Raw genomic sequence first — 17,123 nt, forward strand, 5'->3', positions numbered from 1 at the left:
ATCTTGGATTAGAAAGGATACAAGACAGCTCAATTAGTTCCATCTTGAAATAAAAAGGATACAAGACAGCTAAATTAGCTACATCTTTGATTAGAATGGATACAAGACAGCGAAATTAGCTCCATCTTAAATTAGAAAGGATACTAGACAGCTAAATTAGCTCCGTCTTGGATTAAAGAGGATATCTAACTGCTACAATAGCACCATTTTGGATTAGTGAGGATATCGGACACCTAAATTAGCTCCATCTTGGACCATGTAAGGATATCAAGTTGCTAAATTAGCTCAATCATGGATTAGGGAGGATATCAGACAGCTAAATTTGCTTCATCATGAATTAGGAACGATTATAGACTGCTATATTAGCTCCATTTTAGATTAGGGAGGATACCAGACAGCTAAATTAGGTCCATCGTGGATTAGGGAGGATATTAGACTGCTAAATTAGCTCCACCATGGATTAGAAAGGATATCAGACTGCTAAATTAGGTCCATCTTGAAGACAGAGAAGCTACAAGACAGCTAAATTAGTTCCATCTTGAAATAGAAAGGATACAAGACAGCTAAATTAGCTACATCTTTGATTAGAAAGGATACTAGACAGCTAAATTAGCTCCATCTTGGATTAGCAAGGATACTAGACAGCTAAATTAGCTTCATCTTGGATTAGAAGAATATAAGACAGCTAAATTAGCTCCATTTCGGACTAGGGAGAATATCAGACTGCTAAATTGGATTCATCTTGGAATAGCATGGGTACCAGTCAGCTAAATTAGCTCCATCTTGGTTTAGAAAGGATACTAGACAGCTAAATTAGCTCCATCTTGATTTAGAAAGGATACTAGACTGCTAAATTGTCCTTATATTTGATAACCAAGAATATATACTAAACAGCTAAATCTGCTCTGTCGGGGATTAGCAAGGATACCAGATAGCTACATTTTCTTCATTTTGGATTAATCGGGATACTGTATTACTAAATTAACTGCATTTTATTTAACGAAAAATACCAACAGCTGAACTGACTGCATCTTTAATAAGTGAAATGCTAGTTAGCTGAAATAGCCTCGTTGAATTAGAATTTTAGTTATCTAAAATATATCTGCATCTTGAATTAGCCATGATAACGGATAGCTGAATTAGCTTGAATGAATGGGAATATACTGGTTCAGCTGTATCTTGAATCAGTTAGAGTGTGTTCTGCCAGTGTGTAATCAATGAAACGGCGTCGTTGCCCAGTTGTCTTGATTAGATGTTCGACTTGTACGTGAAAACACTGTACACCTATTACTTGATTCAATAGAAAAAACCCACAATGGTTGTAATGCGTCCTAAAATAACTCCACAATTCCTATTACTGAACCCTTTGCTAATGTTTGACGTGATGTATTGATACATTGGTCTGGCAATTGACCGGGCAATTCAAGGCAAATCCCCTACAGTGATCATGAGAGGGCGCTCGTCATGAGTTAATAGTCCGCTGGATGTCAATTGATGTATGCGCACGCTATATACCTCACGAATAGGACCTCACAGATACGACCTCACGAATAGGACTCAGGAAGTGACGTATTGATTGTTCAATGGTGGTACATTATAAGTAAACGATGCCGGGGCCATTAGTATAAATATATTTCGTATTTCGTAAATAAAAACTGAGCTCGCGACGTGGACTCGGGTCGTACACAGTCAGATAGAGGGACTGTGGGCCGAAGCAGCAAGGGCCGGGAGCAAGGGAGTGTTTGGTTATTTAATAAGCCGTGGTTTGCGGTGCTACTATTCGATGACTCGCGATGTAACAGTCGATAATGCGACTGATTAAAACACCGTGTGCCGTTATATTCATGAGTACAGAATGTGTTTTGAGGCCTTCGAGTTCCAGTTGGTAATCTTGAATTTACCGGTAGTGATGTTTTCAACAATCAGATTTGTCGATACTTTGTCGATGTTGGTCATGGAGAGGGACATACGTATAGAGTCATGTACGTCCTGGCAGAGTACTGATGACAATAAATAATGATGCTCGCAAAATAATTCTAAAATAAAACAGTGTTCGCTTATAATTATAAATGTGTGGGTTGACGAGAACTGCGGTGTTACCTAAATTTAGCTTTGAAAAACAGTGTTTAGATTTCCAAATAATCTGGGTGACAGTATACTCTCAATATATTAAATAAAATATACATGATTCGTCTTCATTGATTAAAAAAATTACTTGACCCATTATTTGAATGGACATTAGCAGTAAGTTTCATGTTTTAATGCTGAAATGTAATTATTTACGCAACAACAAACTTATATAGAACTCACAGTCTCACGTTTTGTCACAGTCCGTGCTATTACAGAGAATGACATTTTCCAGTACACGAATAACGCTTTATAAATGCTCTCCGAGTGCAATTTTATTTCAAATGACACCAATGTGATGATACCATTCAAGCGAATGTTTTATTTGCAAAATCTATGTCGAAATATGTAAGATGGCATGTTTAAATACGTGTTCTAAACTCCACTTCTTATTTAAATTAGGAAAGGTATTAGAACTCCATTTTGAGTACATTGTACTAATGGATATTAAAATTTTGATGGAAATGTGTTGTCATAAGAATACATAGTTCTACATGTCACTAAAAAGAGGGCTTAGATAATTCGAAAAAAGAACTCCGTAGCGCAGAATGTACCTATTCCTCTCCAATACATGTAGCTTCAACTTGACAGTGAACCCCTTTCATTCACGGTGAATCGTTATTTAAGGATGTAACCCTGCATATTGTCTGTCTTTCTGTTGCCTAATAAGTATATTAAATGAAATTGGAAAATGTCAAATAAATATTATTTTCTATTACTATTTTGACAAATTATTATACTTAGTTGAGATGATGAATTCCACGTCTTTGTTTTACTCATTTAATGAAATATAAATTGCACTTACTACTATATCAGAAAAGACAGCAATTACATAAAAAAACAATATAGAGTACTGAGGCCTTTCATAGAAATGTAGATGTTTTAAGAATTATCATACTTCTACCGTTAAATGCGATTTCAACTTGAAGTTAGCTTGTTCATTACGGCTGAATGAAATTCATAGTCACATAACTTACTTGCAGTTGACTGCCGAATGGACTGTGAACCAAAACTGTGTTGGAGTTCACATTCAGAAGATGCGTAAACTAACCATTGAGTTTAATGTTTAAATTCGCCACGGTTTAGAGAATATGGACAAGAAGCCCCTGCAAAATACTAGTACGCGGATTGGCTTTAATACTAACCTCAGAGTACGCATTCACAATGTTATTTTTCTCTTAAGAGGCAGTAGCTCGTGCACCTTTGTGAACACTGTGACAGACTCACTAAGGTGTAAAAGCCAAAATATCCGACTATAACTACATATATCCATGTTTTACTAGTATATCACCTCAGCCATTCGACTACAACTACACATATCCATGTGATACTAGTATATCATCTCAAACATTAGTCTACAACTACACATATCCATGTGATACTAGTATATCACCTCAACCATTAGTCTACAACGACACAAATCCATGTGATACTAGTATATCATCTCAACCATCCAACTACAACGACACATATCCATGTGATACTAGTATATCATCTCAACCATCCGACTACAACTACACATATCCATGTGATACTAGTATATCATCCCAACCATCCGACTAAAACTACACACATCCATGTGATACTAGTATATCATCTCAACCATCCGACTACAACTACACATATCCATGTGATACTAGTATATCATCCCAACCATCCGACTAAAACTACACATATCCATGTGATACTAGTATATCATCCCAACCATCCGACTAAAACTACACATATCCATGTGATACTAGTATATCACCTCAACCATCCGACTAAAACTACACATATCCATGTGATACTAGTATATCATCTCAACCATCTGACTACACTACACATATCCATGTGATACTAGTATATCATCTCAACCATCCGACTACAACTACACATATCCATGTGATACCAGTATATCATCTCAACCATCCGACTACACTACACATATCCATGTGATACTAGTATATCATCTCAACCATCCAACTACAACTACACATATCCATGTGATACTAGTATATCATCTCAACCATCCGACTAAAACTACACATATCCATGTGATACTAGTATATCACCCAACCATCCGACTAAAACTACACATATCCATGTGATACTAGTATATCATCTCAACCATCCGACTAAAACTACACATATCCATGTGATACCAGTATATCATCTCAACCATCCGACTACACTACACATATCCATGTGATACTAGTATATCATCTCAACCATTAGTCTACAACTACACATATCCATGTGATACTAGTATATCACCTCAATCATCCGACTAAAACTACACACATCCATGTGATACTAGTATATCATCTCAATCATCCGACTAAAACTACACACATCCATGTGATACCAGTATATCATCTCAACCATCCGACTAAAACTACACACATCCATGTGATACTAGTATATCATCTCAACCATCCGACTAAAACTACACACATCCATGTGATACTAGTATATCATCTCAACCATTAGTCTACAACTACACATATCCATGTGATACTAGTATATCATCTCAACCATCCGACTACAACTACACATATCCATGTGATACTAGTATATCATCTCAACCATCCGACTAAAACTACACACATCCATGTGATACTAGTATATCATCTCAACCATCCGACTAAAACTACACATATCCATATGATACTAGTATATCATCTCAACCATCCGACTAAAACTACACATATCCATGTGATACCAGTATATCATCTCAACCATCCGACTAAAACTACACACATCCATGTGATACTAGTATATCATCTCAACCATCCGACTAAAACTACACACATCCATGTGATACTAGTATATCATCTCAACCATCCGACTAAAACTACACATATCCATGTGATACTAGTATATCATCTCAACCATCCGACTAAAACTACACATATCCATGTGATACTAGTATATCATCTCAACCATCCGACTAAAACTACACATATCCATGTGATACTAGTATATCATCTCAACCATCCGACTAAAACTACACATATCCATGTGATACTAGTATATCATCTCAACCATCCGACTAAAACTACACATATCCATGTGATACCAGTATATCATCTCAACCATCCGACTAAAACTACACATATCCATGTGATACCAGTATATCATCTCAACCATCCGACTAAAACTACACACATCCATGTGATACTAGTATATCATCTCAACCATCCGACTAAAACTACACACATCCATGTGATACTAGTATATCATCTCAACCATCCGACTAAAACTACACATATCCATGTGATACCAGTATATCATCTCAACCATCCGACTAAAACTACACACATCCATGTGATACTAGTATATCATCTCAACCATCCGACTAAAACTACACACATCCATGTGATACTAGTATATCATCTCAACCATCCGACTAAAACTACACATATCCATGTGATACCAGTATATCATCTCAACCATCCGACTAAAACTACACACATCCATGTGATACTAGTATATCATCTCAACCATCCGACTAAAACTACACACATCCATGTGATACCAGTATATCATCTCAACCATCCGACTAAAACTACACACATCCATGTGATACTAGTATATCATCTCAACCATCCGACTACAACTACACACATCCATGTGATACTAGTATATCATCTCAACCATCCGACTAAAACTACACATATCCATGTGATACTAGTATATCATCTCAACCATCCGACTACAACTACACATATCCATGTATCTGTCTTACTGCTATCGCCAATTTCTTCATCAATATTTATTCAGTTTCATGATCTCATTCTTTTTTTGTCTGTCTTTAGGTAGATTAGCTTTGAATTGACCAACAACTATTTAATTGTGCATTTCACCTACAAGATAATTGTAAGAGTGGAAATTATGTATATTGCACACGGAAATTTACACAATAGAAATTAAGACTTGGAAATTCTATAATTATAGCCATTTTTGCGTTAATCTTAGCGTTTTGGGAAAAAATATACTTACTCTTATTACACCGTATATGCGTAGACGCGACGTAAAACACTTTTATGATAGAAGCCTACTCATATTATATGAATTTATCCATTTTCCAATAAATTTGACTCCCGGGCAATATATTTATATTGATTTTGAAAGGTTTAGGTCACCAGCCTAATTTAGAGAAAATGATATTTGTATTTTAGTGGGTATTTGCTATTTTGTCAGTTTACAATACTTAAATCATGAGTCGTGTGGCGGAGATATTGTGCCATGTTTCAAATTGTAGGTTGCCGAACTTTTCCTTTTAACATTGTGCTCTATAGAATTGTTATAAAAATACATCAATATTCAACTTCAACGTGTTCAGCTCTTTCCATGCTATTACTAGAACCACATACATTGGAAAATAAACGCACAATTTCGGATAGTTATCGCTGAAACAGGCATTAGCCTAAAACCTCGCGGACGGCCGTGAAAAATGAGGTTATGATTACTAGTATCTTTTTTGAAAGCTCTATCGTGACTACACCCATTTCTTAAAATGCTAGTATTAGTTCACTGCGCACATTGCCCCAGTGTGGTGACGGACATTGTCACTGATAAAACTCTTCTTAGCAGAACGGTGTCTCTTTTATTTGCAAGGAGGTACCCAATAAGTGGCGAAATAGAATTCTACGACGTCTCCGTATTTAGGCCATTCTAGAGTGTCGTTGAACGTGTGCTCTGAATGACTGGATTCCAGGCTGTGGGAGAACCCTGTTCATCACTGTACGCTGCAGCTGTGTGATACACTATTGTATGATTCTCTGCCAGACATGGTCTTCGAAGCAGCCTGAACATGGCATAATCATAAAAAAACACAATCATAATCGCATATGTTCAGTTGCGTGAACAAGTAATATTAACATTTACTGTTTTGTCTACTGTTGTTATAACAATTAAGAGCCCCTAACATAAACTGAAATAATGTATTTTTGTCGTGTGACAAGTAATTTCGATTTGAACTTAAAACCCCTGCCGTCACTGTTTCTCATCGAGCTTGCATTAAACAGTCACATATCACAACTAAGAAATCGATACAACATATATGGCACATTTATGACAAAAAAATCATCGATATTCGTATTTATGTGTAAAATTCAATGGAGTTGGAAATATTTCCAGTACTTTTACAAAGTGTGGAATACAAGATGCACACGATTATTTGTTCAATTACGAATTTTGCAATACGACCCTGACTTGTGTTGCTATGAGTCATCCGACACATTACACGTAACTGACCAGATGTCACGAACATGATTTATTGGATTATGTCATCATGGATGAAAGGTCCAATAAAGTTTTGGTAGTTGATCAGTTGATGCTCCATTTCTAGTCAGAGAACAGTTCATAGAGCTGTCGGTCTGATGTGCCTACGTTGGGTCGCACGTCTTCAGCTACGTTAAGCTTTCCAGTTCTCGCCATGAATAACGGTAAGTCCATTTTGCATTGAACGCCGAATTACTGTATACTTTCAGTATATAATACGAGTAATGGTTTAATTATGTATCGCAAATGCAAGTTATAAATCGCCCCTCTTTGGCTCAGGTATATTAATGCTCCTATTTAAGCTTTTTTTTTTGGGGGGGGGGGGTTATATATCGAAGTTATATTGTCTTATATGGTCTGCATTATAAATAATATTCAGATGAACAAACCGTGATGGGTCGATGAAATGTATAGTGCTCGGGCTACTTGCGCAAATATAAATTGGTATTATAATCTTTAATTTTTAGCTTGTATATCTTTAACCTAAAAGCTGTCATTGATGTATCCCAAACGGGATACATGTCCAATCTAAAATTATATATATATATAATCTTATACACAACCAGGAACGAGAGTGATAACCACCAAAACATAATTGAAGGTAAATAACATGTGAAGCATAAAAAATTCGAGTCGTAGCGTAAAATAGGGGACTAAACCATTGTTGACTTTTGAGAATGTAAATGACTCGATTTGGGGGTGTCACAATAAGCAAATAGCGAAACTATCCGTTTTTACGCAATCTGGGAAGTTCGAATTACTAAACAAAGTATAGGACGACAAAGCTGAAATGTCTAAGAACCAATACATACCAACAATTATATTTCAAAAGTTAATATTCATGATGTATTTTGGTTACTACTCTAAATATTCAAACATATTTTAGTATAACGTAGTAACAACAGAAAGTTGGTGACCTCCCAATGTTTATTATGTGCAAGAGTTTTACCATGTTCTATGATATACATGCATTTGTTCATATTGTTATTAAGTGTTGTAAAACTCTGATCGTCCATGTAGAGTTAACATTGGTGTCGCATTATTCCAGGATTGTCGTTTTTAGTTAAATCCACGAACCTGTCATGGAATTGCCTAAAATATACATATATTTCATAAAAAAAAAATAATCACTTCAACAATCTATTTTGCACGATGAACCACGATTTTGAAGACACTCGCCATCAATACATTTGGGGATGAAACTCAATTATATTTTGAAAAGCTTCTTTTATATGTAGTAATATCATGCGTTTTTTACCGTGTCTTCTAATTCAATATAAGATTAAGTGGCCATGGCCATTACCCTCTATGTTATAATGGCCAGTTATTTTGATGTCAAATGCCGAATATAAATTAATCGATTTGCGGATTTTCCCTTCATGTGACAGTGTCGTTCGTAAGCGCAGCAGTACTAAGAGTAGTTAAGTTATCCGCAATAATAACAAGCAAACAAATACACGAAAGATGGATACTAGAATTGAAGTCCAAATAGAAACGATGAAAAACATAATAAAACACAACATGCAGTGCTTTTGTACAACGGTTATTTCTTTTACAGTAGGTAAAATTGAATGCGACTATCGAACAAGTAAATATAAGCTAAATAAATTGGATATTCCATGGAAACAATAATGGTGGGCGACACTCCAATTTTTATACGAACGCCTACACATTACTAACATATTTCATTCACACTGACAATATAAATATTAAAGGCGCGTATCAAGACTGCTTCAACAAATTAAATAATGAGCATTAACGTTAACAGTTACACACTAAAAGTGGATTACCATAATCCAAACTTTGCACTTCCAGCCCATACTTTCCAAGTAGAGCCTGGACATACAATCTCTTGTTTGTCGGTGATTTTTGTTGTTGAATAAAATTAAATATAATGCCAGAGTATAAATTGTGAAAGCCAGGTTACCATGGTATTTGTACACTCATGAAATAGTTGTTGTTTTTTTAGTAAAAAACAAACAAACAAGAGACTGTAGAATGGAGGTAAATACATCCATGCTGTGTCAAGATAGTCAAGATAGAGTCGAATACTAGTACTGAAACGATCTGTTATAATTGTAAAGCCAATTTGAATTAACTTTGAGGACAATGATTTGGCAAACAGTTGTAAATTTTGAAGGTTACATTATCACTTCACTTGGCATGAGCATGCGCTCCATGACATGAGAATGAAGTCAAGACGACATTTGTGTACAATTATTCAAGCACATGCATATAAACTGTAGAAGTAAAATAAAACGAAGAGAAAGCGTGAACGCTTATAGCATGGGGTTATAAACGCTAAATACGGGTTAAATCTGATCGTTTTTTAAGACCCAGTCCAGATCTTGAGCACGGGCTAACAAATGGAGCGCGAATGCTTAGCACTAGCCACAGTCCCTAAGCATCCGAATGACCATTGTATTGAACGTCCATTTGCAAGATTTACTATAATAACAATTTATTTCGATATGCAATTTTTAAAATGGCAAACAACGCAAGAACATCTAGGAACATCGTTATCGCAAAAAAATGAACTGACGATGACATCATGTAGTACTTCCAGTTATTCTGCAATCTGCAATTCTGAATTTGCCTTGGTATGGTTTTATAACCGTAGAACATGGAGGTAAAAAATATTACCCCTGTCGTTAAAAGAGGGAGAGCAAGGGGGACAGCTCGTACAGGTTACAGGAAATAAAGATGGCATTTTAAGTTTACAGTAAAAAATAGGCTTTTACACTTTACAGATAAAACAAATTCCTAGTTACGTTTTACATACTCATAATATTTTTGATAATTTGAGTTTAAGAATCAAAATTGGAAATTGCATGGGACATTTAATTTGAATAGTGCTTTATACGCTTCCAAAAAATAACATCTTTGTACAAATTACGGGCGAATAAAATAGCCTATTGCTTGACCATTGATTTATTGTATGTTTTTTTTTCATTCATGCTAAATTTTGTGACAAATAAAATATCTATCTATCTATCTATCTATCTATTACATTTTACACCTTGCCCATGTCTACGGATTTACCATTTCTATTTATTTATATTGATTTGCATATTCTTAACAAGATGGGCGTTCTTTAGTCAAAGCTACTGCTACCCCCCCCCCCCCGGTATAAACATGAACACGGCTATTGCGTAACTACTTTATAACCTACACTTATCATGTATGAACCAACATATGACTCAGGCCAGCTGTTTTACAACATTAATGACTAGTCACAGCTGACATTATGAAAATAAACCCCAAGTTGCAAACTTTATTAGGCCATATATCAAAGGCAATATAAAACAAAACTAAATAATGAAGATGTTAGTGTCTGTACAATCTACAAAGGAAGTTAAAAAAAGACAAAGCATAGTGAAACTGTGGTTCCCATGATTTGTGAACTATACTGTGGGGTGGAATTAATGTCATAATGGCTACAAAGTAATAACTGTTACTGTATTCACTGTGTTTTAATTTCACGAATTTGTCAAGGAAACAATAAGTTTTATATTACATGTTTATGTAGATTTAATTTAGTGGATTTTACTTATCAGCAAAAATAGATAAATTAAAACCCAGTGAATAATTAATGCATTTACATTGATTTTTCAAAAACATTTGGTTTAATTCTCTAGAACGGACATAGCAGTGTTTGTGGGGAATACACTTGACCTTCCGTTTGAGAGAGACATGCACAAAATCTAACATTCGACCACAGTCCCTCAATCATAGAGGGAAATTATATTAATAATACTCAGTTTTGGTAAAAACTATTTGTCAAAGTTTGCTGGAAAAAATACATTTATACTACATAATGAAAACTAGACTCGATTGTTATGTGTTTATCACACTGGTGAATATCAGACTCTCAGAATCAGGATATAAATTGAATAAATGCTGGGAAATGTATACCGTACCTGTATAACAAGCAGCCTGTCGGCTGAGATAGCCCCGCTGTTAGCAATGCACATTTCAATTAAAGAAATGAAAATATCATTAGAAAATGAACAATATGTATAGTAATCAATCAGACTTTTCAACAAGAAGTCGAAAATATCACTTTTTACCAAAATTACAAAAATATTCACCAAAATTAGAGAATTGAAGATATCATCATGAAATGAACAAATCTAAAAGAGGTCCACATGTAGTACCTATATATGTAATATCAAAGCAAAAAATATTCATCAAAATTAGAGAATTGAAATGAACAAATCTAAAAGAGGTCCACCCAAAGTACATATACACCATGTATCAAAGCATTCAGGCTTGTAGTTTTCAAGAAGTCTAAAAAGTAAAAAATTGACATAGCCAACGATGGAAGACGACAGACAATCACTCATATGATAAGCTCCGCTCGACAAAGTCGACAGTGGAGCTAAAAACCTTTTATATCTTGAGTACCCCCCCCCCCCTGGTAGTACATGTTCTATATTAACTCCAAGGTCCCTTTTAGAATAATAGCATTAATCTCATGGTCCCTTATAGAATATGACATGAACTACATGCATAAAAGTTTCGAAATAGTGTAGCAATAGAAAGCAAAAATTAAGCAAGAAAAATATACATGCCATGATTTTGGTTGGGAAAATATAATTGTCTAATTCTGATGCCAAAAATGATTGACAACCCCATAAAGAAAACAATGCTAATATGCTATCTAAGTACCATTACATATCTTTGAGAGTGTAGTACTGTCATAGTTTTGACACTTTGCACAGAAGAGTAAAACAATTATGTTCTCTCAGAGTCCTGCCTTTACCTGGTTTCATTCATACATTGCATATATTACTGTGAAATACTTTATTTTAGTTGGAATTAATTTTCGCTGAAAAAGCATTTTTGCATGGAATTTATTTTCACTGATTTTTGATGAGTTGAATGTGAGACACAGAAAAAAATGTATATTCGCTGGATTTTATTTTCACTGAAGCAGCCCTTCAGCGAAAATAAATTCCAAGTGAAAATAAAGTATTCTACAGTATTATTTGGTAAAAAATGTGCCAAAACATGTTTTTATTCCGTCATTTCAGTATCTATGGTCTAATAATTATTCATCTGCCCATCATATAAAAATACGACTTCTAATAGACTTATAATGTTTCATGTCATATATAATCTGAAAATTAGTGAATTCAAACAGGGATTAGGGCAGCATCTTCCAACTTACTGACAGCGAGTCATACTTTACAATCAAACAGATCTTGGTATTGTTACACATTATAAATTTAGAGAATGCTCTTGGAAGTTTAACACATTATCTGATGCAGTTTTCCTTCATTCATTCAGTATATTTAAGAATGCTTTCAGTGGGCAATATGTTAAATTTGTTAGAAAAATGGAATACAAATATTTTTATGTTTATTAAAAACAATTTTGAACCTTATCTTTTCAAAAGTCCACTGTCTTATCTCGTGTAATTTGAGTTTGTCATAATGGTAACTGTCACTTATTGTTTTAATCTCAGAGAGTATTGGTATATTTGATTGTGATGAAAATACATGGAATTCAAGATTCCAATCACTGAATATAAATGGTAAAGTGGACTGTCAACTATGCCTTGAATTTGAGCCTAAATATAAGACGAAGTTTATCACTCACATGAAGACGAGACACTGGAAACATCATATAGAATTCAAAGGTATTTTCTTTTTCTTTATTCAAACAAATTTTACTCAAACGAGCATTTATAATCTCCCAGAAGAGTTGGAACATGAAGTACATGTGAAGTTTAAACTTGTTTATTCTAGGCAAGTGCAGGATAAGCCTTTGACTTGATATATTGATTGGTCTTTGTTATTAAAATAAAGTATTATTGAATGAGCAAATATAATTTTAGGATTTCTAATAAATTACAGTGAAAAACAAGCAAAATTAAACACTAAGGAGAATAAAGAATTGTATAAAGAAACAATTAAAAAATTGGTAACAAATGAACACATCTGAATATGATTATCAAAGGAATACATTCATTATAAATTAAAATATTCTATCAATTCAATGTTGATCATTCTAGTTTAGCCTTCATTAATTTCCATTATATCCAGTATACAATGCAGATATGTTGGTTTCCATACAGCTTGTTCTAAAAAATATAAAAGAATAAATAGTGTCACAAAATGTTACTAGGTCCATGATACATAGATCACTGTTAACAAAATAGAGAACTGACCACCATGAACCACTAACATCTCAGCAATGGTACCAGGTGTCTGGAATGAGTAAGCACATCTTGGTGACTAGTCATACACATCATGATTGGTCTTGTATTGTAATACATATCAATCTTCACAAGTCATAAGTGTTAACCACCTATTACTCGAATGTTTCAATGCAATCTTGAAAGCAAATACAGATGACACGTATTTTTTTCCCACAGGGTTTCATATGTTGAAGTGCAACAAAAACTGTCATAATGGAATTTGCAAAGTTCATTTTCATTGTGCCTTCTGCAAAAAATCAATCAGAAGGCGAGATGATTTAATTAACCACCTGAAGAAAAAACATGCAAGAAATGTTGGGGATGGTAAGAAGCATGATATTCTGCAGTATTCCCTATTTATATATGATGTACCAATAAATGTTTTAAGACAGTATTTTCATGAATTTGACCATAATTTTAGATTCCAGTGACTGTTACTAATTACCTGACAAAAAATACATAGCAACAATTGACAGATACCGCTAAACTGAATTTCATCTTGTCATAACAGAGTACACTGGTCCAAGTGCCAAGGCAGAGTCCACTGGTCCAAGTGCCAAGGCAGAGTCCACTGGTCCAAGTGCCAAGGCAGAGTCCACTGGTCCAAGTGCCAAGGCAGAGTCCACTGGTCCAAGTGCCAAAGCAGAGCCCTCTGGAACAAGTGCCAAAGCAGAGTCCACTGGTCCAAGTGCCAAGGCAGAGTCCACTGGTCCAAGTGCCAAGGCAGAGTCCACTGGTCCAAGTGCCAAAGCAGAGTCCACTGGAACAAGTGCCAAAGCAGAGTCCACTGGTCCAAGTGCCAAAGCAGAGCCCTCTGGTCCAAGTGCCAAGGCAGAGTTCACTGGTCCAAGAATAAAAAATGGAAGTGACCAGGACACAGGAAAAGAGGATGATGGTCATGATAACCAGAGAATTAGAGTCAAGAAAAACAAAACAAAATTCCAACAGACTGTCAAATGTAAAGTGTGTTCTCGCATAATGCAGAAAAAACACCTTTCTCGGCATTCAAGGGAGATGCATAGCAAGAGACTAACTGTGCGTCAAGAGAGACATCACAAATCAGTTTGTGTTGATAAAAAAAATGGTATTTACATGGTATCAAAGGTAATGCAAGGAACTGGCTATCCACTTCACATTCAGAAGAAAGTTGCTGGATTTCCACAAAATGTTGAATGTGAAAATCCATCCTGCAGAGCGACATTGCAGGCAGCCTCACGTGGTGATTTTCCCTCATATGAATGTGTTCATGTCCAAAGTGTCCTGTATTCAGCCTCATATCAGGCCCCACCACAGATACAGGAAACTACATATAATGAGGCAACAAATGTAAAAATTATATCCACAGAAAGAAAAGAAGCATGTCAAAAAATGCAACAACTTGCTACTGAACAAGAAGTTGACCTAGTTCACCCAATGTTTTCAGATTGTGATGTGAAGAAGAGAAATTTGTATTTCTCCGTGTTTACTGGAGAAAAAAATTGGTACAGCTATTTTCAAAGGGTAGTTGTAACCTTTGACCAGATGGCCAACAAGTTTCGATGCCCTTGTTCAGCTGGGAAAGGATGCTGTCATAAAATGCTTGCAAGACTGTTTGTGTTTCAAGAATACCCAAATAGACTGCAAACTATGACAGAATCAGATGATGACATGCATGTCACAACAACACAAAACAATGAACAAGCAGAAAATAGATGCATGTATCCACCATCAGATGAACTGTTGGATATTATGATTGATTATCAACTAACAGCCAAACTGATACCTGCACAATTACCACAAGATATGATAAATCAAGATGTTTCACAAAAGAAATGTTTAATTCCAACTGAAACCATGTGCCACATATGTGATGAACCACTTACATCACCTATGGTTATATCCAACAAAGCCAAGATTATAACAATGAATGGTATAGTTTCAGGTATGTATAAAGTTATCCAAAAAGGACAGAATTTGATGAATTTGATTCACCACAATATTCATACAGATGTCTAATTGGTGTGAACCAACTTGCCTTTCATCACTTGGCTGTGGAATATTCATTCAGTCAGATGAACAAATGATAAAATCTTTTGTTGCACAAGTCTCTTATGTCTTGTTCAGAAACCACACTTGTTGTGAATATAGTCAACACGTAATTTTACCTGTTTAAAAATTAATTGCAGCTGGAGATCTGATTGCAGAAAAAAGTTATGTCCAGATATCATGTCATCTGAAAGAGGAATATCAAAGTTTCAATTTGAGATTGAGATTCATAAGGCCTGTAAAATCTGTATTAGAAGCAGTGCTTCTATTAAAATGGTACAATACAACAGAATAGCTTCTATTATTAAAGCATCTGCACATATGATAATTGGGGAATTTTGGGTTCTCAAGAATGGATGTGACTTTTATTAGGGATGCAGCTTCTAATGCAGATTTAACAGTATGTAAAATATTTAACTATGTGAATATTCAGATGATCAAGTATTTCACACGAAATTTTAAGAATGTTGGCTTTACTTTTACCATATCACATGTAGGTGTCCAAACATGTTGTAAGAAGTGCCCAAAATGTGGTGTGTTTTATAGATATCAAGAATATGCAGATGGAATCCACAACTTTAATGATAATATACTATTATCACTGCAAATGTGTATTTTTCTAAGAAACAATTTAATGGTAAGTACAAAAATTGCTCACTATGGAAGCATAATGAGATATTATGCATGTTACACAATTAAAACAAAAGGCATGTTTGTACTATGTATATACTACCGGTACATTTGATATTAGTCTCATTCTAAACAAAAATATTAGTCAAATCCATTATCACTGCACAAGCTCATGTAATTCACATTTGCACAATAAAATTATAAGATGTTGCTTGTCTGAGTTTGGAATTAATGTATAGTTCAAAAAGAATGCATGAAACTGTTGGAAAGTGAACAAGTTTGACTTACAATATATAATATTTAGGAATAGCAATAAAACAACACTGTCAAAGTATTGATATAATAAAGGACAGTCCCATTTGTAAAGGAGCATTTTGTAATAACGACACAAATTGTATTACAAGATTTTCAGAAAAATAGACCTGATCAATTTGTAATAAATTAGTCAAATTATTTTAAGCAAATTACTGAGATCAGTATTTCAATTAAAAATTATGTTCAACAAATTATTACAATTTGCATCACAATTTATTAAAACATTGTAGCTGTATATTATATACCGTATTATATATACCATACAATATAAAAAAATGTGTTTTTATACCACCAAGAGGGCAGTTGTGCTACATATATCATCTGTAGTTGCATTATCCAACACTAAACAAAGTTGCTAATTTTTCACAGAATATTGTTTCAATGCATCTTTCAGTCTCACTCAGCTATTGGTCGTGTAACAAAAGCATTTGAAGGCACTTGGAAGGAGAAGTTACCAGAAAGTGATATATTAAATGGATATTGTCATTTTGAGGCACTGAATGACCACTCCTATAACTACAACTGCGTTCAATGTGGATATCATCCACCAATC

General features: G+C 34.7%; 1 protein-coding gene across 1 annotated transcript; it reads left to right on the forward strand.

Annotated features, from left to right (window-relative positions):
• The first annotated feature begins 13,615 nt into the window (after window positions 1-13,615).
• On the forward strand, window positions 13,616-15,595 carry LOC146740467 (uncharacterized). Its single transcript, XM_085501573.1, has 3 exons — window positions 13,616-13,619; window positions 13,778-13,924; window positions 14,139-15,595. Exons 1-3 carry the CDS (start codon window positions 13,616-13,618, stop codon window positions 15,593-15,595), a joined length of 1,608 nt encoding a protein of 535 aa, XP_085357699.1.
• Window positions 15,596-17,123: the final 1,528 nt, after the last annotated feature.

This window comes from Saccoglossus kowalevskii, chromosome 7 (assembly GCF_978046115.1).
Source record: "Saccoglossus kowalevskii chromosome 7, keSacKowa6.1, whole genome shotgun sequence".
NCBI classification, from domain to species: Eukaryota; Metazoa; Hemichordata; class Enteropneusta; family Harrimaniidae; genus Saccoglossus; species Saccoglossus kowalevskii.

Coding starts and splice junctions, on each gene's coding strand:
- LOC146740467 (XM_085501573.1), top strand. Junction 13,925..14,138: donor TGCAAGAAATGTTGGGGATG/GTAAGAAGCATG, acceptor GTGCCAAGGCAG/AGTCCACTGGTCCAAGTGCC.